The following is a 26,492-nucleotide window of genomic DNA, read 5'->3' as shown; positions in this document are numbered from 1 at the left end:
ATTTTTTACAGGGGGTATAGCTCAGTGGTAGAGCATTTGACTGCAGATCAAGAGGTCCCCGGTTCAAATCCGGTTGCCCCCTTTGACATGGCCAAATCTGAATGTTATCTCGGGTACTGTTATGCTAGTGTCCAAAAAGCCAAACACTTCGTTGTTGGCTGTTTCTACAGATGCATTTAAGAAAATTACTGGGATTTTTCTTACTTTGAAAAAATATATTTTGCAGGGGGTATAGCTCAGTGGTAGAGCATTTGACTGCAGATCAAGAGGTCCCCGGTTCAAATCCGAGTGCCCCCTTTATGATGTCCCAATCTGAATGTGATCTTTGGTACTGTCTAACAAGCCAAACACTTCGTTGTTTTACCTTCAACAGATGCATTTAAGAAAATTACTGGGATTTTTTTTTTACTTTGAAAAAATATATTTTACAGGGGGTATAGCTCAGTGGTAGAGCATTTGACTGCAGATCAAGAGGTCCCCGGTTCAAATCCGGTTGCCGACCTTTGACATGGCCAAATCTGAATGTTATCTCGGGTACTGTTATGCTAGTGTCCAAAAAGCCAAACACTTCGTTGTTGGCTGTTTCTACAGATGCATTTAAGAAAATTAATGGGATTTTTTTTTACTTTGAAAAAATATATTTTACAGGGGGTATACCTCAGTGGTAGAGCATTTGACTGCAGATCAAGAGGTCCCCGGTTCAAATCCGAGTGCCCCCTTTATGATGCCCCAATCTGTATGTTATCTTTGGTACTGTTATGCTAGTTTCCAACATGCCAATCACATCATTATTTTACCTTATACTGATGTATTTGAGAAAATTCCTGGAATTTTTTTATTCTTTACCAAAATGTCTCTGAAAGGGGGTATAGCTCAGTGGTAGAGCATTTGACTGCAGATCAAGAGGTCCCCGGTTCAAATCCGGTTGCCCCCTTTGACATGGCCAAATCTGAATGTTATCTCGGGTACTGTTATGCTAGTGTCCAAAAAGCCAAACACTTCGTTGTTGGCTGTTTCTACAGATGCATTTAAGAAAATTAATGGGATTTTTTTTTACTTTGAAAAAATATATTTTACAGGGGGTATAGCTCAGTGGTAGAGCATTTGACTGCAGATCAAGAGGTCCCCGGTTCAAATCTGAGTGCCCCCTTTATGATGTCCCAATCTGAATGTGATCTTTGGTACTGTCTAACAAGCCAAACACTTCGTTGTTTTACCTTCTACAGATGCATTTAAGAAAATTACTGGGATTTTTTTTTACTTTGAAAAAATATATTTTACAGGGGGTATAGCTCAGTGGTAGAGCATTTGACTGCAGATCAAGAGGTCCCCGGTTCAAATCCGAGTGCCCCCTTTATGATGTCCCAATCTGAATATGATCTTTGGTACTTTCTAACAAGCCAAACACTTCGTTGTTTTACCTTCTACAGATGCATTTAAGAAAATTACTGGGATTTTCTTTACTTTGAAATAACATTTTTACAGGGGGTATAGCTCAGTGGTAGAGCATTTGACTGCAGATCAAGAGGTCCCCGGTTCAAATCCGAGTGCCCCCTTTATGATGTCCCAATCTGTATGTTATCTTTGGTACTGTTATGCTAGTTTCCAACATGCCAATCACATCATTATTTTACCTTATACTGATGTATTTGAGAAAATTCCTGGAATTTTTTTATTCTTTACCAAAATGTCTCTGAAAGGGGGTATAGCTCAGTGGTAGAGCATTTGACTGCAGATCAAGAGGTCCCCGGTTCAAATCCGAGTGCCCCCTTTATGATGTCCCAATCTGAATGTGATCTTTGGTACTGTCTAACAAGCCAAACACTTAGTTGTTTTACCTTCTACAGATGCATTTAAGAAAATTACTGGGATTTTCTTTACTTTGAAATACTATTTTTTACAGGGGGTATAGCTCAGTGGTAGAGCATTTGACTGCAGATCAAGAGGTCCCCGGTTCAAATCCGGTTGCCCCCTTTGACATGGCCAAATCTGAATGTTATCTCGGGTACTGTTATGCTAGTGTCCAAAAAGCCAAACACTTCGTTGTTGGCTGTTTCTACAGATGCATTTAAGAAAATTAATGGGATTTTTTTTTACTTTGAAAAAATATATTTTACAGGGGGTATAGCTCAGTGGTAGAGCATTTGACTGCAGATCAAGAGGTCCCCGGTTCAAATCCGAGTGCCCCCTTTATGATGTCCCAATCTGTATGTTATCTTTGGTACTGTTATGCTAGTTTCCAACATGCCAATCACATCATTATTTTACCTTATACTGATGTATTTGAGAAAATTCCTGGAATTTTTTTATTCTTTACCAAAATGTCTCTGAAAGGGGGTATAGCTCAGTGGTAGAGCATTTGACTGCAGATCAAGAGGTCCCCGGTTCAAATCCGAGTGCCCCCTTTATGATGTCCCAATCTGAATGTGATCTTTGGTACTGTCTAACAAGCCAAACACTTCGTTGTTTTACCTTCTACAGATGCATTTAAGAAAATTACTGGGATTTTCTTTACTTTGAAATACTATTTTTTACAGGGGGTATAGCTCAGTGGTAGAGCATTTGACTGCAGATCAAGAGGTCCCCGGTTCAAATCCGGTTGCCCCCTTTGACATGGCCAAATCTGAATGTTATCTCGGGTACTGTTATGCTAGTGTCCAAAAAGCCAAACACTTCGTTGTTGGCTGTTTCTACAGATGCATTTAAGAAAATTAATGGGATTTTTTTTTACTTTGAAAAAATACATTTTACAGGGGGTATAGCTCAGTGGTAGAGCATTTGACTGCAGATCAAGAGGTCCCCGGTTCAAATCCGAGTGCCCCCTTTATGATGTCCCAATCTGTATGTTATCTTTGGTACTGTTATGCTAGTTTCCAACATGCCAATCACATCATTATTTTACCTTATACTGATGTATTTGAGAAAATTCCTGGAATTTTTTTATTCTTTACCAAAATGTCTCTGAAAGGGGGTATAGCTCAGTGGTAGAGCATTTGACTGCAGATCAAGGGGTCCCCGGTTCAAATCCGGTTGCCCCCTTTGACATGGCCAAATCTGAATGTTATCTCGGTACTGTTATGCTAGTGTCCAAAAAGCCAAACACTTCGTTGTTGGCTGTTTCTACAGATGCATTTAAGAAAATTAATGGGATTTTTTTTTACTTTGAAAAAATATATTTTACAGGGGGTATAGCTCAGTGGTAGAGCATTTGACTGCAGATCAAGAGGTCCCCGGTTCAAATCCGAGTGCCCCCTTTATGATGCCCCAATCTGTATGTTATCTTTTGTACTGTTATGCTAGTTTCCAACATGCCAATCACATCATTATTTTACCTTATACTGATGTATTTGAGAAAATTCCTGGAATTTTTTTATTCTTTACCAAAATGTCTCTGAAAGGGGGTATAGCTCAGTGGTAGAGCATTTGATTGCCGATCAAGAGGTCCCCGGTTCAAATCTGGTTGCCCCCTTTGACATGGCCAAATCTGAATGTTATCTCGGGTACTGTTATGCTACTGTCCAAAAAGCCAAACACTTCGTTGTTGGCTGTTTCTACAGATGCATTTAAGAAAATTACTGGGATTTTTTTTACTTTGAAAAAAATATATTTTACAGGGGGTATAGCTCAGTGGTAGAGCATTTGACTGCAGATCAAGAGGTCCCCGGTTCAAATCCGGTTGCCCCCTTTATGATGTCCCAATCTGTATGTTATCTTTGGTACTGTTATGCTAGTTTCCAACATGCCAATCACATAATTATTTTACCTTATACTGATGTATTTGAGAAAATTCCTGGAATTTTTTTATTCTTTACCAAAATGTCTCTGAAAGGGGGTATAGCTCAGTGGTAGAGCATTTGACTGCAGATCAAGAGGTCCCCGGTTCAAATCCGGTTGCCCCCTTTGACATGGCCAAATCTGAATGTTATCTCGGGTACTGTTATGCTAGTGTCCAAAAAGCCAAACACTTCGTTGTTGGCTGTTTCTACAGATGCATTTAAGAAAATTACTGGGATTTTTTTTACTTTGAAAAAATATATTTTACAGGGGGTATAGCTCAGTGGTAGAGCATTTGACTGCAGATCAAGAGGTCCCCGGTTCAAATCCGAGTGCCCCCTTTATGATGTCCCAATCTGAATGTGATCTTTGGTACTGTCTAACAAGCCAAACACTTCGTTGTTTTACCTTCTACAGATGCATTTAAGAAAATTACTGGGATTTTCTTTACTTTGAAATAATGTTTTTTACAGGGGGTATAGCTCAGTGGTAGAGCATTTGACTGCAGATCAAGAGGTCCCCGGTTCAAATCCGAGTGCCCCCTTTATGATGTCCCAATCTGAATGTGACCTTTGGTACTGTCTAACAAGCCAAACACTTCGTTGTTTTACCTTCAACAGATGCATTTAAGAAAATTACTGGGATTTTTTTTTACTTTGAAAAAATATATTTTACAGGGGGTATAGCTCAGTGGTAGAGCATTTGACTGCAGATCAAGAGGTACCCCGGTTCAAATCCGAGTGCCCCCTTTGGCATGACCAATTCTGTATGTGATCTTTGGTACTGTTATCCTAGTTTCCACCAAGTCAAACACTTCTTAAGCCAGCTTCAAAATTTGGCCGTCTGAGACCAATTTCGCAAATCTGAATTCTGAAGACCAAATTCTTGTATGCCGTTAGGTACTGTGAAATGATCTATATCGGCTGGATGCAATATCCAAGCTAACAACACTTGACACACAAGATCATTTCAGCTCAGTGATTTTACTGGCAAAAAATAATATTCCATATGATAGCATGTCTGAAAGTATTACTAGATGACAATAAAGAAAGAAAAAGAAAGCCTACATAAGTGTATCATCTCCTGTCATTTTTTTTTTTTTACTTATTGCAATTATTTTAGGTATGATTATTTTATTACCATTGTTGGTATATTTATTTTTTTATCTTTTTGTTATTTGATACTGTTGATGGTTGTTGCTGTAATTATTAGTTAATTTATTTTTTACCTTGTCCCCTTAATAATTTATGAATACGGTATATTATGTATTAAGCCTGCCTGGGCTATCTTTGTTATCTGCTAGTTATCTGCTGTAATTGTTTTGTTGAAATTTTCAAAAACATAAATAAATAGGCTAATCATACTATTTATATCTTAAAATTATTGAAACAGTATTAAATGCAGTCATTGCTTATTTTGGTTTATTAGCTACATTTGTTATTATTGTCATTATTATTACTGGAACTGTGACAAAAAAACTCATCTGTAAAAATGTTTTTAAATCTTTCATCTGCTTATGGTTATATTGCAATATATATATATATATATATATATATATATATATATATATATATATATATATATATATATATAATATAGATGTGTGCGATAGATAGATAGATAGATAGATAGATAGATAGATAGATAGATAGATAGATAGATAGATAGATAGATAGATAGATAGATAGATAGATAGATAGATAGATAGAGATATGTGCTGCATCACAAAATTCGCATATATTCGAAATTAGAAAATATATTCGAAATATATTTAAAAATATATATATCACACCAGTAGATATTCCAGCTATTATCTGCATCTTTTGCTTTAAATAGCTTACATATTTTGAGATCTTTACTCTCAAATAAGAACAAACGAACAAAAAAATTAGCTGACTAACTTACTGTGGTAGCTCATAGTACTGTCTCATACATGCACAGGAGCGAGATGATAAGAAAGTATCTCTGAACGTCAAAATGACAACGGTTAATGCAAAGAATCCGATTGGCCGAGAGAAAGCGATTCGTTTATTGATTGGTCCATCGCCCCCGCCGCTTTGACTGACTCCGTCCTTTCTGTTCATCAAGTTTGGTTGAGTTGTTTGAGAGTTCATGACAGACTTAAAGAAGCGTGAAAAACTCGCGCCTTCACACATTATGAGCGGTGAGTTCATTTTATACTATCTGAGTGTGTTCAACAGCTTTAATCATCACGACGGACAACTGTACTTGATGGATTTTAATGCGATATTTACGTTGTCAAACACTGACATCGATTCGCCCAAAACACTAAATCATGTTGTTCGCAAGTGATCGCAAACCGCAACGGTCACCTCGTACTCGCTAACAGGAGCAATCTGAATGAGTTCGTCGTGAATTTGGTTGATTAAGTTTTCTTCTAGAGTGAGTGACCGTAATCTCGAGCTTGTTTGCTAAGTTTGGAAGTTGAGTTGATCATTACAGCGACCTACATTGAGTTATATAACACGAGCGATGATAAACAACGCGTATAAGATCACGAAAGCTAGCGAATGGACGTTAGCGATTATGATGACGATGTTGATGACGATTTGGCGAGTGAGTATTAAAGTTGTTTTAGTGAAGGCATATGGCCTCTGGACGCGTGTCGGGACTCCTCGGCGAACTCGTCTGATGATCCGTGAACACACTAACGTTAGATAAAGACGCATGCACTGCAGCTTTGATGAGTTTGCACTGAGTTTGTTTATGTTGACTGTGTGTCAGATCAACAGCAGAATCAAATGGCCGCGATGGTGGAGAACGACACGAGCTTCATTCAGAAGAGAAACTCCAGCACGCCTCAAGTAAGTGCTCAAGTTTGCTCTCGTGTATTTCACTGCGTTATAACTGTTCACTTTGGAGTTAGCTGTGTCTGCTAGCTTGTTATAAATGTGTCTGTCCCCTCCTCTAGGCTATATTATGATGTTGTGAGTTTGTAAATGAAGGCAGGTTCTGATTGTGAAGTTATGAATATCTGCCACCAGGGGCGTAGCACCAAATTCTGGGCCCTGTATACTCACAATGTCAGTGGGCCCCCTACACATGCCATTAGATGATGCGGGTTAGCAAAAATGAAAATTCAATTTTGAATAATTTTTTTTTTTTAATTATTTGAATATAAACAAGTATAAATAGTGTTTAAATCCATAATCAAATCAGATTAGAGTAATGACTGGTTCTTTCGCTGTAAAATGACTTGTGTGTTGTGTTTTTACTTTTCGTGTATTAATGTGTAAGGTAGAGTTGAGTAGTTATTCAAACAAAGAGAAATACTTTCCAATTCACTTCATGATCATTTTTTTGCGCAGGTTTTTATAGCTAAAAACCGGAATAAAGTGCTCCTAGGGGGGTTCGGGGGCATGCTCCCCCGAGAAAATTTATATTTACCTGAGCTCAACATGTGAATTTTAAGGTGTTTTGAAGACCAAAAAAAATGGACAACAGGAGCTTTAAAAGCATGTCAGTGGGCAGTATGTAGTATTTTATCAGATAACAAATTCTAAAACATGAGAATCAGTTTAAATGTCGCAATGAATTATCCACACTATAAAATGGAAATGCAGAATGTTTATGCTTATTGTTGACTATACACAATCACATATTCGAAACGGGAATGGCCTTAAATAAGAAATGATTCAAGGATTATTTTGCATAGGCTAGATGTTACATTTCAAACAAACGCCAATGCAATAATTCTGTGTCCAGAGGCATATGAGCAATTAGTATGCGCATCAAATATCAATTTCATCTACTTTTTCTTTCCTAAATGAATCAATATTTGTGGACTAATCTGTTCATTTAATCAATGGTTCAATTGCTCACTCATAAAGACAGTCACTTGTCGCTGCCTTCTGGCTTAATGATGCAAGTTGCGCAAACACGAACAAGCGGAGTGATACAAACAGGGAAAAGGTCTGGCACTGAGTTCATTCTCTCAGTTGGTGTTATCAATATATTTTGAAATGAATAATGACATCAATTGGAGGGCCCAATTAATTCGAATTAGGTTAACAAAAAAAAAAAAAAATTAATTTTTTTTTTTTTTTTTTTTTGATGGGATTTCAAAGGGCTTTCTCCCTAGACGGGGCCCTGGGTAGTCAGGTCCACTTTTCCCCCCACTACCACGCCCCTGTCTGCCACTTCCTGCTGTGAAGGTTCACGGTGGATTGTGGGAGGGAAATGGGTGGATCAGGAAGGAGAATCTACTTTTAAAACTGTCACTGAAAGTAAAACAAAAGCAATGCTTCTGCTCTGTGATTGGAGGTGAGACCAGGGCTGTGCTTCTCAAAAGCACTGTGAGCCAAGTTGATATTACGCTACATGTTCAGACTGCAGGCACAAATCCGATTTTTCTTGTTTTGCTCACATGTGACTCCGATCTGTTTCTCTTTAATGACCTTGTACAGCACAAACCACATGGATCTGATCTTTTTAAACACTGATTTGATTCGTGGCACTTCCATATGTTGTCCTAAATCATATGCAGCAGGTCTGATGTGTTGCAATGCGACCTCAGTCTGAACAGACATATTGGTAATCATGCAAATTTTACATCTCTCTAGATTGGCATTCGTCACAATCCTGGTCTCATGAGGAGTCACTTCAATGATTTTACATACTTGACGTTATCAAGACAGTTGTGAAAGGTAGTCCGTGATGTCAGAGCTCATTACTATTATTACAGTGACAGCTCTATATGTACAAGCTAAACATGAGGGCTCGTATCATAACTGTTTAATAACTGTTTTTTTTACTTATATTGCCTGCACAATAATTTGCACTATAAATAAACGCGTAATCACAATGTCCTCCGTGTTTACTTCTGTATGACATCTTTACCGTTCTTGTGCGCATGGCCATGATCTGTTAGCACTGGAATCTGATATTGGCCACATTTAAAACTACAATGTGAACCGCTATACAAAAAAATCTAAGTAATAAGTCAGAATTGAGCACTAAAGCCCCGTTCACACCACATGTCGCTAGTCTCTGTACTGCGAGTCGCTTGTAGGCGTTGCTGTCGCTCTAACGTTATTGGTAGACCGCACGTCTGGCCATATCTATACAAAATACCATCACAAGTGATATACAACTATCTCATTTTAATTTGACTAGGAATTAGGCTCAAAGGAATTAAACGTAAGTGTTGGGAGAGTGTTTTTATATGATCACAATGGCCCTCATTTATGAAAAGTGCGTACACCCAAAACCACGGTGACTTTGCGATTTATCAATATGGACGTTGGCGTACGGCACGCTCAAATCCTACGCCAGCTCAGGAGGTGGTGTACATGTACGCATGTTTTGAGTTAGTGCTGAAATGCGCAGAAAAACAATTCCTAACACCACAAAACGCACTGACAAACTAAAGATATGATATATTATGACCCACTGTAAAATAACAACAACATAGAAATTATAAACTTCAGTGTTTATTTTTGTGAGTTAAGCCCGGCAGGTGCGCACGGACTGGGTTCAGGAATGAAAGGCTCTCAATGACCAAAAAATAATTCAGACTGACAAAGTAATTAAAATGACATTCTTCTTCTTTTAAATAATAATAATACAAATAATAATAATAACAAAGACATTCTTCTTCTAAATAACAATAAGCGTCATTAATAATCAAAATCATAATACTAATAATAAGAATATTACAAATTGTCATGCAATTATTCACATCATCATCACTATTGTACACCCCATTACATGTTTCAAAACACGTGCTGTAAAATAATGCATTGTGAGGTCATTTGCTCAACCAACCAGCGATTTAAACTGGATTTCCACCGGAGAAGTTTCTCCTCTTTGCCGTCATCCGTGTGTCCATGGCGTAAAATGAGGGCGTGGGGGAGGCGGAGACGTGAATATATAGGGGCGTGTTAATCTAATGACGATCGTTTTCAGCCGCGGCATTTATCAAGGGGCAGGTATTGCGTACACCTGAATTTCAAAGGTACGCACAGCTTCATAAATCAGGCGGTGAGAGGAGTGTAAGCATAATCTTACGCCAACATATACGCCCGTTTCGACGCAAGATTGATAAATGAGGGCCAATGTCCAGTGAATTAAATATACTAGATTAACGATCGATTAGGCCTAATCAACAAATTAAACTCACTCATACCATCATAAATCACTAAAACGTCATTCGAATTTGACAAATAATACATTTTCTTGTTCCTATGCAGGAGAAACTGCCGCAGTGCTAAACTTAAAACTTGCATCATAAAATTACAACACTCGAACTATAAATGTATGAATTAAACTCACTGAGACGGTGGACCGTTTCTTTTCCATGCATAATTTTATTATATCCATGTGTGTGGTTACAGACTACAGTCAAATCATATAACACCGTGAACTCTTCTGTCCTGCCGGCACTCGAGACGGTGGCGTGAGCTCCACTGAAAGTCTTCTTCCCTATTGGTTGTAGCTCGCGAAATTCGCTTCTGATTTGAATAAAGATGACATTTCTGAACTTTTCTCGTGTCCCTTGACACGCCCACATTCGGTCGCCAGCGGTTACTGTCGCCGGAAGTCGCCAGTGCTCCATTATAACAAATGGGGTCGTGCCGCTTTATCACTGGCGGTGTGAATTTAGCCTTCAAGACCCAATGGTTCTACGATCTGGGCTTACGATGCTTTTGAGAAGCGCAGTCCAGAGCGGTTTTCATCAGTTACACTCACACACAATTTATGAAAACATGTGAATGCAGATTGTATCTACTTACCAGAGCTCGATTTTGTGCGGCGTTGCACTTTAAAAATGCATCACATGCCGTGCAAGTCCCCAGAGTTGACGCGCAGTGCGGTGTGGAGGGATTTGTCCACTTTTAATGGTCAGTTTTCTCTTTCAGGTCAACAACTGTCATGGCGGAGCAACCGCTAGAAGACAGTGTTGCTAAGCAAGGAGTTAGTCTGAATAGGGCTGGGTTATTTGGGCAAAAAAAGATCACGATCAATTTTCATATCAGTCGATATTGATAATTATCAAAATAAATGTTAAATCTTTATTTCTTTCAAGTTTAAAGGCGTGAAAGTTGTAGAAACCAAACAGTTAATTGTGGTTTTATCATCAGACTATTCTTTATCAGAGCTTGACAAACACTTGCACAAACAGGAGAATATTGCATGTTTTGCTTCTGAGAAATGCACATTTGACAGTAGCTTGTGCTGAGTGACGTGGCAGAAGCTTGAGTTGGGGTGCAGATGTTAATTTGTTCATTAACAAAATTGGTAACATTTTAACAACCTCCTTTTTATAGGGTAAAATATAAATATTCTGACTGTTTGAGTTAGGATTAAAATAGAATTTGGATCATGATAACCGCATTTAAAACCATGCATGGCACCTCACTACCATGGTGAAAAAAGAGTAACTATATTGTTTGTTGTATTTGTGTAGCAAATCAGCTCTAAAGAAATATTAATAATCAATCCAGTACTACTAAGAGGAAGTAACCAAAACATTTTCAGACACCAGATATAAATATATTTTTACTAGTGTGTGCAGGACACTAAAGTTCATTTAAGTGAGGAAGGATCGCACAATAAAGTAAACTGTGGCATATTATACCTAAAAATTCTTCATACAGCGACTACCAGTAAAATGTATACAAATTTGGGAGCAAAAATGATTGGGCCACTTTGAGCTGATCATGTTTTCTTCAGTGTTTTTTCTGTAATTGCTAATGCTCTTTTTACACACACTGAACACAATGAAGCATTGCTTGGTCACTGGTTGAGCTAAACTGGTATTATCTAATTGTGTAGTAAAATTTACCAGCTGACAGATATTCAACATAATTTGTCCCGTGAACACTTGTGTTAATTGTTTATTAATTCTAAGAAATTTACATTTCTGGGGTATGGGAAATGTCTTTCATACTTTACAGTACTACATTAAATATTGTTTTAAAATTGTGATTAAAATCGAAATCACAATATTGATACAAAAATTGTGATAGTAATTTTTTTGTCCATATCGCAGAGCCCTATTACCTATATTGTCTTATTAAAACAAAATGTATGGATTTTTTTTTTTTTTTTTTACTTTTGTAATCAAATCATCTGCCTATACTGCATAAATAATCTCTTATTTACAGTGTCTCCACTTTGTTGGCTATAAGGATATGTGCACAAAAACTATTTTTTGAGTGGATTCTGACTTCATGCACTCAATAGACAAGTTTTACAAAAATATGTACTTTGTTGGACCTCAATTTTACCTTGATTTCTGTCATGATGATAACGATTATTTTACATTTACAGGTAAAAGAAACAACAATAACATGTTTTTTTCAGAAGACGTAGTAATGTGTGTGCAGAACATTCTACCCCTGAACATACAACCTTAACACTTGTTTTGTGCTTTTTGTTTCTCTTTGTCAAAAATTATAGATGCAAACGATATATACCTTCATACCGCCCAGCTCTACATACATGGTTACAACATTTTATTTGTAATTATTGAAGTTCTGTCATTTAAAAAAAAAAAAAAAAATGCTTGATTTGATGATCATATGAATGTGTTGTAAACATATAAATAAACTGAACTAGGTGACTTTAATTTTAAGTTATTTTTTTTAAAATGTGCAATAATAAATGGCTCAAAAGCACGTTTACCTCCCCAGGACTCGCAGCAGCCTTCACCTTTAGCGCTGTTAGCAGCCACCTGCAGTCGGATCGATGAAAACGACACTGTGGAACAACAGACACGGCAAAGCCAGGCACAGGACACACAGATCGAGCTCCAGCACCCTCATCTGTCACATGCCTCCAACGGCTGGCACATCATACCCGCAAGCTCTCAGGCTGCCACCGGCTCCACTAGCGCCAGCTCTCCCTCGGAGGACAAAAGCAGACAGACTGGAGCTGTGGTGCAACCCCAGTATGTGATGGCGTCCTCACAAAGCCTACAAAATCAACAGGTGCTCACTGCCCTCTCTGGTATGATGCCAAATATCCAGTATCAGGTGATCCCACAGTTTCAGACTGTAGATGGACAGCAGCTTCAGTTTGCTCAGACGGCTCAGGATGCGTCAAACACGGCATCCGGGCAGTTTCAGCTCGTGTCCTCGCCTAATGGTAACCAGCAGCTCATCGCCGCCCCCGCTAACCGAGGTACTGGTGCGGGAAACATCTTAATAAACCCAGGCCTTTTCCAGCAAGCAATACCTCTGCAGAACATCAGTCTGGGCGGGACTGTGCTTCCCAATCAGACGCAGTTCCTCACCAACATGCCTCTGAATGCTAACATCACTCTTCTCCCGGTTAGCTCTGGTACGCCCGGAAGTGATCCGAACGCTGGAGGAAATTTAGCCACATCTCAACAGCTTCTCCAGTGCACGTCGTCTACAGCTCCAGTGGAGTATTGCACTACTACCAGCACACGGACGGCCACGTCAGGCATCGTAACACTAACCCAGAGTAGCAAAGGAGACACGGGTAAGCCCTTCCAGAACATGTCCGTCGCGTCTGATAATCGAGACGGGCAGAAACAGTGTCAAGCGCAGATTCTCATTCAGCCACAGCAGGTCCTGCAGACCGTTCAGCCCGGCTCGGTCTCGGCCGGGGGGCAGATGTTCGCAACACAGACTTTGTCTCAGGATGGAGTGCAAAATGTTCAGATCCAGACCATCGCGAACGGAAGCCCCATCCTGATCCGTACCGTGGGTCCGAATGGCCAGGTCAGCTGGCAGACCCTTCAGTTGCAGAGCCCCGCGAACGCCCAGATCACACTGGCTCAGGCGGGCACACCAGGAACCATGCAGCTCTCTGGCCTTCAGACCATCAACTTGAACACGCTCGGCAGCGCAGGACTGATGCACCAGCTGCAGGGGGTCCCCATCACCATCTCCAATACAACAGGTCAGTCTGCTTTGCTTTTATTCTAATAGAGCCTAAGTCCCGCCCCTCCGCTTCCGGCTCATGAGACCTTATTTCGGAAAAAATCTGTATGGTAGTCAATGGCGAGAGACAACTTATGTTTTTATTCCGTCCGAACTGTGCCCTGAATTACACATATGATGTTTGTCAATGTAAATATAATTATGAAAGTCAAGAAAGTCGCAGTTTGTCATAAAACAGAAGAGTAACATTTAGTTTTATGTGGAAATCACTCAATGAACTTCATCTCTCGTCTCGCACTATACGTCACCGTTGCTTGTGTGTGTGCAGTCTGGTACAACACACTCCAGCATCACAGCGTAACGTCACGATTATAACGTAAGACTGTAGAAAACATGACAGACGTTAGCTTCGGTAAAATTAGCTTCAGTAAAGTTAGCTTCAGTAAAGTTGGCTCCAGTAAAGTTGGCTCCAGTAAAGTTGGCTCCAGTAAAGTTGGCTCCAGTAAAGTTGGCTCCAGTAAAGTTAGCTTCAGTAAAGTTGGCTCCAGTAAAGTTAGCTCCAGTAAAGTTGGCTCCAGTAAAGTTGGCTCCAGTAAAGTTGGCTCCAGTAAAGTTAGCTTCAGTAAAGTTAGCTTCAGTAAAGTTGGCTCCAGTAAAGTTAGCTCCAGTAAAGTTAGCTCCAGTAAAGTTAGCTCCAGTAAAGTTAGCTCCAGTAAAGTTAGCTTCAGTAAAGTTAGCTTCAGTAAAGTGGTAAAGTTAGCGTCGGTAAAGTTAGCTTCAGTGAAGTTGGCTTCAGTAAAGTTGGCTTCAGTAAAGTTGGCTCCAGTAAAGTTAGCTCCAGTAAAGTTAGCTTCAGTAAAGTTAGCTCCAGTAAAGTTAGCTTCAGTAAAGTTAGCTCCAGTAAAGTTAGCTTCAGTAAAGTTAGCTTCAGTAAAGTTGGCTCCAGTAAAGTTAGCTCCAGTAAAGTTAGCTCCAGTAAAGTTAGCTCCAGTAAAGTTAGCTCCAGTAAAGTTAGCTCCAGTAAAGTTAGCTCCAGTAAAGTTAGCTTCAGTAAAGTTAGCTTCAGTAAAGTGGTAAAGTTAGCGTCGGTAAAGTTAGCTTCAGTAAAGTTGGCTTCAGTAAAGTTGGCTTCAGTAAAGTTGGCTCCAGTAAAGTTAGCTCCAGTAAAGTTAGCTTCAGTAAAGTTAGCTCCAGTAAAGTTAGCTTCAGTAAAGTTAGCTTCAGTAAAGTTAGCTTCAGTAAAGTTAGCTTCAGTAAAGTTAGCTTCAGTAAAGTTAGCTTCAGTAAAGTTAGCTTCATTCATTGAGAGAAAAGGTATGACGTCACATGTGCGCCTTTTGGGTTTGCAGTCTTTGTAATTACGTATGTTCACAGTCTTATACCTCAACAGTTTTACATCAAACTGTGACTTTCTTGACTTTAAAATGTATCTTTTAAATCGACAAACATCATTATGTGTAATTCAGGGCACAATTCAACGAGATCAAAATATTTGTTGTCTCTCGCCATTGACTACCATACAATATTTTTCCGAAATAAGGTCCCATGATGGTGCACCGGAAGGGGAGGGGCTTAGGCTCTCTATTGACCCTTCGTAGGGAGTTTGATTGACAGGTGATTTGACCAATCATACTTTGCCATCTGCCATTTTGTCCCACAAAGCAGTCAGGAGAGTTAGTAAAATTCTGTCATCATTTATTCACCCTCAAGTTGTTTCAAACCTGTATGAATTTCTTTCTTCTGCTGAACACAAAGGAAGATATTTTGAAGAATGTCGGTAACCAAACAGTTAACTGGTCCCATTGACTTCCATAGTAGGAAAAAAAAATACTATGGAAGACGTCAATGGGACCAGTTAACTATTTGGTTACCGGCATTCTTCAAAATATCTTCCTTTGTGTTCAGCAGAAGAAAGAAATTCATACAGGTTTGAAACAACTTGAGGGTGAATAAATGATGACAGAATTTTCATTTTAAAGTGAACTATCCCTTTAACTGAGGCTCTACAGCGATCTGTCAGACACAAAACGATATTTATTGTTAAAATGTCTTTGAAATGCCAAATTTGAAAGTTGAGACTTTTTCATATAAAAATTGAGCTGGTCTGTCAGCGATTTGGCAAAGGCTGCGATTATTTTATTTTTATATAAAAAATAACTAGAGAGCATTTAATAAATCCTTAATAAATATATGTACTATATTGTATTTTCATTATTTTTACTTAACCTGTTACTGAGTTTTTGTGTTGTAAAATATTTATATTTCAACAAAAATAGGAGAAAGTATAATTATATAATTGAAAAGTTTATATAAAATGTATCCCGTTGATACAAAGTGTGCAATTTAAATGTTTTGATTTAATTTTTTTAATAAATAGAATTAATTTATTATTAAAGTTTATATTCGGTTTCTATTTTTGGCTATATTAAATCTTTCGCTAAGAAAATAATTTTAATGCATCATTACAACTGTGGCATATTTGCTTTATTTGCATAATATTGCCAGTGATTATGATGTGTTGGTGATCACTGATCAGGAAATTTGAGACTGACACCGACCACCAATATTTATTTTTGTAGGATCATAAAACCCTCCTCTTTCATCTTTTTTTTAGCTCTAAGTGCCACATTTTTAATAGTTACATCCTTAATTTAATAATGAATTAATTTGTCACCTTAAAACATACCACACTCTAAAATGTCAGACGATTTACCTTTTTTTTTCTTTTTTTTTATGGTTCGTGCAGAGTTTGGAAAATGCTTGATTTGAACCATTTTCAAGGTTTGAAATGTTCTTGAATTTTGAATACCAACCTTGAAAATGACATGCGTGAGATGAAACAGGAAAACACAGTCCATTATCTCCCTTTAAACACATTTTATTTCTCAGTCACTGAGTAAAATAAATTAGCTTGAAGTCTTTCTAATAGCAAATCACATGGCTATAGAATTACTAAAGTTATATTTCACACAAATAAAGAAAACGCATTGGGTTGGGAATTAATCCCAAGGCCTTGGCCATTTCTAGTGCAACACAGAACCAGTTACAGCTCTGGCAACTTCAGATCAGATGTGGAATAGTGTGCAATAGATATAAGGCATAATTTCTGAGGCAAAAGGACTTATTTATGGATCCGATTTTTTTTTTTTTTTTTTTTTTTTTTTAGGACATTTAAGAATCTTTTATAGAATTGTGCTCATTTTGTTCATCTTTTTTCTTTTCTTTTTGTCTAAGTTTTTCATTTTCTACTTATGTTGTTTAATGTTATGTACATGTATCTGCCATGTAATAGCCGGTGATGCTGATATCATATAAACTCAAATACTACTACTAGTATAAGTCGCACTGGACTATAAGTCGCGTTTATTTAGAAATTTATTTCACAAAATCCAAGACCAAGAACAGACATTTAATCTGGAAAGGCTATTCAGCTGCACAACAGCACACAGAACAACAGCTGAATAGTGTCCGGTGTGTTAGCGTAACACATTAACAGTTATTCAGCTCCACAATAGCATAAAGAGCATATACTGTGAGGCTGAATAGGCTAAACTAACATTAGCCAGCGAGTCCAGCAAGTTACCGGTCAGCAAGTTCACCAAGCTCCCGATCTCATTCCTCAACACTGAATACATTGAGTTCATCCTCTGTGTCGCTTCTGAACAACTCCGCTAACTAGAGCGCCCTCTCGCGGCTGTAGACGGTAATGTTTTCTCTTGGTTCATCTCAGTCAGTATGAATTAATTTTGATATATAAGTCGCACCTGACTATAAGTCGCAGGACCAGCCGAACTATGAAAAAAAAATGCGACTTATAGTCCGGAAAATACGGTAAAAATAGTATTTATCAACTAAACCGTCACAGAGACTCACGATAAAACGGCGTCTTTTCAGTTTCGAGTCGTCTAGTTGTCTTTAATCCACATGAGCCAAAAATACATTTTCTGGCTTTTCTCAGTCTAGAAGGCACCAACTTCTAAAATAATTTCACATTTCTACTACATAAATGACTCGGTGTAAATACACATTCATCTTTCCAGCGGTGAAGTATCCCTTTAATTATCTGTAATTTTCCCGGCTGCTTGTGGCTGTATTTGAGTGTGTGTTTGTCGTGTGTAGAGGTGTAATGTTCAGCGCTTGTTCCGCAGGTGAAGTGAGTGGTGCGGGTGGAGACGGTCTGGAGGACAACAGTGTGATGGATGAGAATGTGGAGAGCAGCCCGACCACCACCAGCCGACGCACGCGCAGGGAAGCCTGCACCTGCCCGTACTGCAAAGACGGAGAGGGACGGTACGACTCAAGCTAACACAATACTTTTATAATATTAAAGGCTTGTTCGCTTGCACAAAGCTTCAACATCCAGTCAAATTAAGGAGACGTACAGTGGACAGGTGCGCTGTTTAATCGGAAGTGAGAGTCTTAAGCCCTATTCGGACGGGACTAGTTTAGCATGGAGCGGTGAGGTAAAGTAATAATTACCAGAGCTTCTCTGTGATTTTAGTCCCGTCCGAATGTGCGTCTCCGTGATCATTATGGACAATGTCAGTAAAGATTACGGCGACTTTTACCTTCAGTAAAAAAAGGTCTGGAAAAATGACCAAACTGAGCATCAGAATGGGGAAAAAATATGATTTAAAGGATTAGTTCACTTTAAAAAAAACTTTTGCTGATAATTTACTCACCCTGATATCATCCAAGATGTCCATGTCTTTCTTTCTTCAGTCGAAAAGAATTTAAGGTTTTTGATGAACACATTTCTCCATATAATGGACGTCAATGGGCCCCAAACGGTTCAAGGTCCAGATGACAGTGTCAGCGCCGCTTCAACGGCTTTAAACGACACCAGACGATGAATACGGGTCTTATCTAGCGAAACCATCGTCATTTCACAAATAAATAAAAAAGTTTAAGTTTTATAAGCACAAATGCTCGCCTTGCTCTGTTCTGTGATGCGCGTTCGTGACGTAATACGCAGTTACGCTGAAAAGGTCACGCTTCTGTGAAAAGTCAAACATTTCTATCCTGACGAAAATTTTCTTTTAGGCTTTTTAATATTACAACACCCAGGATATGCACACGAAATGGCCATTTTAAACGATAAACTGACACAAAGACATTTGAATATGTGTGTATGGTCCTCAGGGCTCGACATTAAGGCTTGTCTGGGACAAATGGATTATTTTTGTGGAAGTGAAAATTATTTGCCCTACTGGACAAGTTAAATTTCAAACAAAATAAAATGCCATGTTACTTCACATTATGTGCCACTCATTACGTCTATTTTACAGATTTAATTTTACCGATTTGAAACAGAAAAAAAAATTCCCCCACAATCCGTCGAACCAGCGTCCAACTCAGAATGCTTTGATTGGCCAATCAGGAGTCAGTCCAAGTTGAAACATTTTTACCTGCCTCAAAGCGCCAGGAAAAGCTCCAAAAACAAGTCACCTTACAGTCACACCAACAGCACCATACGAATTAAAACGGGAACGAAAATTTGTAACCAAATGGAAATTAATTCGACTGGGTTATTTATGAAGACGGAGTAATGTTCTGTGGCGTCTGTCGGGGAAACCCAACCCGGCTGACAAGTGAGTGACGTTAGCTAGCTAGCGTCGGCAGTCGTGTGCTGTAAACAAGCATTAACAGCATTTGTATTGGTTAAATGTACATAGTTAAATATTAGCTAATGTTCAGATGTAAAGTAGCTACACGTTTTAAAGTATCCCTTGGTAATTCAGCCTCTGCCGGGTAGAAAGTGGCATTTATCAAAAATAAATGATAAAATTATAAATCTTTACCCGGACAAGTGACTTTTGTACATGGAGAAGTGAAACATAAATTTACTTGACAAAAAATGCCTCAAAAAGGTCTTGACAAATGCCTCAAAAAGTTAAAAGTTAATGCCCTGGGTCCTCTTTCCGCACATCTGTAAACACTGACTCGTCAAGCGTGACCTTTTCAACGTAATTGCGTATCACGTGACGTCACGAACGCGCATCACAGAACAGAGCAAGGCGAGCGTTTGTGCTTATAAAACTTAAACTTTTTTATTTATTTTTGAAATGACGATGTTTCGCTAGATAAGACCCGTATTCATCGTCTGGTGTCGTTTAAAGCCCGTTGAAGCGGCGCTGACACTGTCATCTGGACCTTGACCCGTTTGGGGCCCATTGACGTCCATTATATGGAGAAATGTGTTCATCAAAAACCTTCATTTCTTTTCCACTGAAGAAAGAAAGACATGGACATCTTGGATGACATCGGGGTGAGTACATTATCAGCAAAAGTTTTTTTAAAAGTGAACTAATCCTTAATGAGGGTTAGTCAAAGTGAGTCTATCCATCAAAGTGAGTTTGAATGTGGTTATGGTTGTTGGTGCCAGACGGGCTGGTCTTAGTATTTCAGAAACTGCTGATCTACTGGGATTTTCACACACAACCATCTCTAAGGTTTACAGAGAATGGTCAGAAAAAGAAAATATACAATAAGCGAAAATGCCTTAACGTGTCCGAGGCCAGAGAATGGCCAGATTGGTTCAGCTGAGAGAAAGGCAGCAGTAACTCAAGCCAAAACTGGACAAATAAAGCTCTATATAAATAAATGAGACTTCACTAAGTGATCTGACTGTACATTATCCCTTATATGCAGCTTTAAACTAAATGTGTTTCTTTTTTCTTCTCTTATTGCAGCAATGACCCCACTAAGAAGAAGCAGCACATCTGCCACATTCCTGGGTGTGGCAAGGTTTACGGGAAAACATCTCATCTACGGGCACACTTACGCTGGCACACAGGGGAGAGACCCTTCGTTTGTTCCTGGTCCTTCTGTGGGAAACGTTTCACACGCTCCGATGAGCTGCAGAGACACAAGAGGACACACACCGGTGAGTTTAGCCTGGCACTGCTGGGTAATCTCATCAAGTGTAAAGTTTGCTGTGCGTTTCAGGTCAAGCCCATTTTTGAATGTTTAACTGAAGGCTGGACAGTATGACAATATATATATCGATATATAATATAAATTGTCAAATAACTTTCCCCACCAACGTTTACTAATAAAGTGCCCGCCAGCATTTTTTGATCTGACTCAGAAAACTTTTGTAGCGCCTATATTTTTTTTTTTTGTATGAATATGTAAATCTCTTTCTGGTTTAGTGGATTTTCACTTGTTTTTGGATTCTGAGATGCTGTGCTATTTCAGAAGATCTGTAACAGCGCCCCCTGCTGTATGATTGCTGGAAAAACGTGTCAATGACAGGAAAGCGTCACATAAATGACAGAAAATCTCGTCAATGGCATGGGAAAGTAAATGGAGAATGGAGATTGTGCTGTATTGTTTTTTTACTAGTAGTTTGTATGCATCAGTGCAATAAAGAAACAGGGGATATGCTTAATATTAAAAATAGTAGCTAATTAAAGAAACTCATTAAGCCATGAAAGAAATGGTTTCTGTACCTGCTTGCTGTCTGACAGGCATATGTGTCCTTGATAAACTGGCGGCCTTAACGGTCAAATACACACAATATTATCAATGTCCATCTTGATGAGTATTCAAATTAACAGTCAGTTATAAAGTTTTTATTAGGTTAAAAAAAAAATAAAAAATTTTTTGGATCCTTAAACCTTTAGAACCTGAAGCTAAAATGGGTGTTTTTCACATATTTTGATTTTTTTACTATAAAGTTCTAAAACAATGTGCTATCTTCATGTGCAAGGTGTCATCTTTTTCAGAAAAAGATTAGCTTTCAACAAATTACAGTTATTGACCATTATTGTGTGTGGTGAGTTTGAAAATAGAATTTAAATAGACAAAAAGAAAAAAAACGAGAATACATTTTTCGATTTTTATTTAGAAAAAAAACAGAAAAATCACGAATTAAATAAACTAACACTTTAAAGTTGAAAAATTAAGTATAATACAACTATACAAGTGTTTTTTGTGACATTGGGTTGCATAGTTTTCATTTAGGACACTTTTTTTCATACACGCACACATACAAATGCGTCCATTCATATTAGGCACGCACACACACACATGCACACACCACATGTAAAGATGCGTGAAAAAGTAACGGCCATCAGACTCCCAAGTTTCATTAAAAATCATCCCAATCGCCTCTTCTGCTGTCTACCACTTCTTTCACCATGTATTTGTTCGTTTCTTTTATTATTTTATGCGATCCAAAACACTCTAACCCGCTGCGCTTCGTATCTCTCGGTTCAAATCCTTCCTTCCCGCTCTGCCAGAAAGCTGCTGTCATTTGCTGATGGAAAGCATGAAATTACCGTAATAAGCCGTATATTTCCGAAAAGCGCATGTTGTCTACTGTCAGGGGCAATTTGAATGGTTTTGATAGTGCAAACGTTGAAGAGTTACGGTACAATGAATACAGCTCGCTGATCTGTGTCGGCGACGGCGCATCCGGTTCTAAAGGGTTAACATGGAGATGCTGTATAGCTGTACACGTATATAGATCTCTTCTCCCCTATGCTGCATTTCTTCAAAAATAGAGTAAAAACAGTAATACTTATTGAAATAATATTACAATTTAAAGGGTTAGTTCACCCACAAATGAAAATTCTGTCATTATTTAAAATGTAAACTTGTTAAACGTGCTTTGTGGCTTATTGATTGAGCTTTTCTCATGAAGTGATCCAGTTTATGGAGTTAATAAAGTAGGCAGGTGTGGATCGTGATATTTTGGTCTTGGTTAAACTTTTCAATATTAAGCATTTGCATTTATCTTGGTTTATTATGGGCTTGTTAGCTTGTTTTTTCTAGGAAGATCTGGCAACACTCATGAGCCGAGGCTTGTACCTCTTCGTGTTTCCTACACCGCACGCGTACAGAACAGAGACGTGTCCCTGGTGTGCATTTAAATACGTCATTAACAACTAGTTGTTCAGTTTAGAGCTGTAGACATCTACTGGTATAAGATGCGTTTGTCACTACCTGAATTTTTCAGGAGTTAATTGGTGTGTAGAATGCGGTTGTCACTCCTGTAAACGACTGAACTGTGTGTGTACAGAACGGGATTGAGCACTAAAAGGTGAACTGACATCAGGGAATAAAAACCCAAACGTGTATAACGAGTCGTTTGGCAGCTTGGTATCAATAAAAGTGATTTTAAATACTATCAAGGAACTTTTGAGTTCTGAAACTTGCAGTATTTTTTATAGCAAAACTTTTTTCTTTTCTTTTTTTACACTAGTGGCTGCATGACACTATAGTTAATTTATGTAAGTGAGGATAGCAAAATAAACTGACACATTATACCCAAAAAAATTCATGCTGCGACTACCAGTAAAATTTGGGACCAAAAATGATTGGGCCACTTTGAGCTGATCATGTTCTGCTGAAGTGTTTTGTCTGTAATTGCTAATGCTCTTTTTACACACACACTGAACACTAGTGTTGTCAAAAGTACCGACTTCGGTACCAAGTCGGTACTGAAATTTAAAAAATGTGACGCTTTGAGCGCTGTTGAGCGTAATCATAAACACCTCTGATTGGCCATTGTGTTCAGGAGCTCATAGGATATGTCTGTGATTGGCTACAATGATCAGCGCACGGGAGCGTTTGAGAGCGCACGGAAGTGTTTGAAAGTGTTTTGAAAGCAAAAGCAGGCGTCTATCAGCGCCAGTGGATCGATCCGCTGATAGACGCCTGCTTTCAAACGTTCCCGTGTGTATCTGTGTAATCGCTCGCTGAAGAGCGTTATTGATGTATATTTACAACATGTTTTTGAAGCGCTGATCATTGTAGCCAATCACAGACATATTTGATGAGCACGTGACAATGGCCGGCCATTCCGAGGTGTTAACGATTCCGCTCAACAGCGCTCAAAGCGTCACATTTTTTAAATTTCAGTACCGACTTGGTACCGAAGTCGGTACTTTTGACAACACTACTGAACACAATGAAGCATTGCTTGGTCACTGGTTGAGCTAAACTGGTATTATCTAATTGTGTAGTTAAATTGAACAGCTGACAGATATTCAACATAATTCATGTGTGAGAGTCTAACAGAAGGACGGACAAAACCTGTCAAATATCAACTCAGTTCTGCTCATATTTTATCACCGTTTTCTAAAGTATAGCGAATAAACTGATAATGTGAGAAATGTTGAAGGAGTCTGAATACATTTTGGTCTGACTGTATAGTCCTGTCCCCTTTAATGCTTTTATTTCACAAATTAAGACTCAAGCCTTGCAAAAACCCCGGTTTTGCACTGTTTCTTATTCTGAACAGGTTGACTCCGGACGGTTAACTTTGCCCTTTGTCTGTTTACAGGTGAGAAGAAGTTCTCGTGCCCAGAGTGTCCCAAGCGGTTCATGCGCAGCGACCACTTGTCCAAGCACATCAAGACCCATATGAATAAGAAAGGTCCCGCTGGCGGCGTGAGCGCGGCGGACACCACCGTCACGACTGCGAGCGCGGCTGACGGCTGTGCCTCGGGCGACATGACCACTGACCCGCAGACGCTAGTTACTATGGGCACGCTGTCATCCGAAGGGTTCACGCGGTTAGAGCCCAGCGGCATCAACGTCATGCAAGTCACAGATCTGCACTCCATCAATCTGAACAGCAATGGCTACTAATGCACTGTGGGTGGCGAGAGTGCAGTGAGCATTTGGAGAGATCTGACTGGGCAGAATGAATGCACTGCAGTTTGTAGGCAATAAAGCGGCGGTTCAGGCGCGGCGCCTCCGGTGAGCGACCGCCATGAGCACGGGGATGGAGAGCGGTGTGATCGTGCGGTGCTTGTTTACCTCGTCCTCTTTGAGACTCCAGCCTTTTTTGCGTCCCTTCCATGTATATTCTGAATCCAAGTTTTTTCAGCTTTCTTTTCCCCTCTTTTACCGATTCCCTGAACTGCAATTGTGGTGTGTCACGGTAAGCATCGCTCAGTGGTCCACTTGACGTCATGTGACATTGGGTTACAACGCAACAACACAAACAGAAAGATTAAAAAACAAACTGTGTGAACGTGATATCATAGTCATCTTTTTTAATCTTTAATACCTTACTTACAAGCCATCATGCTTCCGTGTATTAATCACCGTAAATGAGATGAAACAAAAAGATTTGATGCTTTTTGTACATAAGTTATATTTTTTCTAAGTATGGAAAACTGCATATTCTGAAATTACCTTTGTTTTGTGAATGTATGAATTATGCAGTCTTAAATGTCCGCATTTTTATATTATGTAGATGTTCCATAACGTTTTTTTTTATTTGTATTGCTTTAGTTCTTTTGTCTTGATATACAAAACACATTTAAGTTACAGTAAATACATGCCGTTGAGTTGCTTGATGCTAATTGTCCCAGTTTTTGGTCACTGTGGTCTTAAACAGTCATGCTTTGTTTATAGGGAAAATGTTAACCTGTTAAAATACAAATGCCTTAAACCCTTTATTAAGAGAGGGCTCTTTTATGAGTTGGAGTTCAAGCCAAAGCTCTTCACTTTCCATTACATGTTAATAACTCAGGTGAATGTTACTCTTTTGGTGTTAAGCATTCATAATTATTAAATTAAGATGAACTTCAGAAAGACTCCTAGCAGTTTTTTATGCTTGCTTATAAACCGGTTAGTTCCAGTCCTTGATTCTGATTGGTCCATAGCTGTGTTTTATTCATGATCACCCAATGTATCGCTACACAACACCCTTAGCAACCACTCTTAGCAACGTAAACATGTTTGTTCTCATTGCTGTACTGTGTGTGAGGGAGATCGAGTTTATTACCTGCATTTAGACATGGTATTTTCCTTCAGGCCAGTTCTATGTTCATAATAAAAAAAATCTATTTGAATATTGTCCTTTTAACAGTTAACCCCTTAAGCGCCCCCCTTTATTAATAGACATGAAAATGCACATTATGAACTTTAAAATGGTTGTAATTCAAGAATGCTTTGGAATATAGATGTAAGATTGGTCTTGTTTTAAAGAAACATTTGGCAGTTTTTGTAGAAGTGAAATAAATTAAGAAAGTTAAACAAAAAAAAGTTATAGAAGTTTGAGTTTATGAAAATGTACAATGTTAAAAATGTAATTATTCATATTTTATATAAAATATATATTTTCAAAACCTGGTGGACTCTAAAAATGCAACAACAAAAAAATAAAAGCCAAAAATCTGAACAAGTTGTGTTTCAAATGTTAGGTTGATATCTCTTGAAATGAGCGTTCAGTGAGATGTAGTTTGGGCGCAGTACCACACTTCTCCACTAGTGGACATTACTGCCCATATAAGGGCGCCTCCATTTCCATATGTGGTTTGAGTCTGAACCATTATTACAATTTTCATACAATTTATGAAGTAGACATCCTATTCAGAAGTAGTGTTGGAAGTTTGGCAGATTTTGAAATGAATTCAGCCTCTAAGAAACACAGAAGATCACGTATGTGCATTATAGCTCGCTGCCACATCACTAATGCTGAATCTATTATTATTTTTTTATATATATATTTAAAACATTTTCAGACCTTTTTTTCTAAAAGAATTGAATGGATGCTATCTTTTAAACTCTTGGCATGAAAACAAACTGAGGTTTCTACCATTCTTTCATGATTTTTCATGTTCATCACTATTTCAAAATAAAGGTCTGAACTCGCCTCAGGAGTATGAACATATTCTTATTTCAAATTGATAAATTACGGCTCCTTTGTAATTCATTTAGAAAATCAGTCACACTAGAGATTGTAAGCTTTCAAATGTATATAGTTTGTCAATATTAGTTTAGGTTTAGTATAGGATATTACTGTTGTAAATATGTAATGGCCGATGCCAATATAAAGGGTTAAGGTGTTCCCGTGCCTGACAGCGCTAGTCAAAGCAT

General features: G+C 38.5%; 2 protein-coding genes across 5 annotated transcripts in view; one reads left to right on the top strand and one right to left on the bottom strand.

The window, feature by feature from the left end:
* The window catches only part of LOC306990463 (uncharacterized protein), a gene marked incomplete at its 3' end in the record, with an annotated part of 318,552 nt that overhangs the window by 79,473 nt on the left and 212,587 nt on the right, over nt 1-26,492 (bottom strand). The gene's annotated exons all lie outside the window — the stretch shown is intronic.
* On the top strand, nt 5,834-25,762 carry sp1 (sp1 transcription factor). Of its 4 annotated transcripts, none has more exons than XM_079597598.1 (7): nt 5,834-5,938; nt 6,528-6,599; nt 12,199-12,243; nt 12,432-13,668; nt 17,798-17,939; nt 20,342-20,535; nt 23,944-25,762. In XM_079597598.1, exons 2-7 carry the CDS (start codon nt 6,537-6,539, stop codon nt 24,249-24,251), a joined length of 1,989 nt encoding a protein of 662 aa, XP_079453724.1. In that variant the 5' UTR covers nt 5,834-5,938; nt 6,528-6,536; the 3' UTR covers nt 24,252-25,762. The 4 variants fall into 4 exon arrangements, with proteins under 4 accessions (XP_079453724.1, XP_079453723.1, XP_079453722.1 ...); XM_079597597.1 differs by having other exon boundaries at nt 6,520-6,599; XM_079597596.1 differs by lacking the exon at nt 12,199-12,243 and having other exon boundaries at nt 6,520-6,599.

Source organism: Phoxinus phoxinus (assembly GCF_949152265.1).
Source record: "Phoxinus phoxinus genome assembly, chromosome: 22".
NCBI lineage: Eukaryota > Metazoa > Chordata > Actinopteri > Cypriniformes > Leuciscidae > Phoxinus > Phoxinus phoxinus.
The sequence above is the reverse complement of the archived record's forward strand: the minus strand, read 5'-3'. Positions and strand labels throughout refer to the sequence as shown.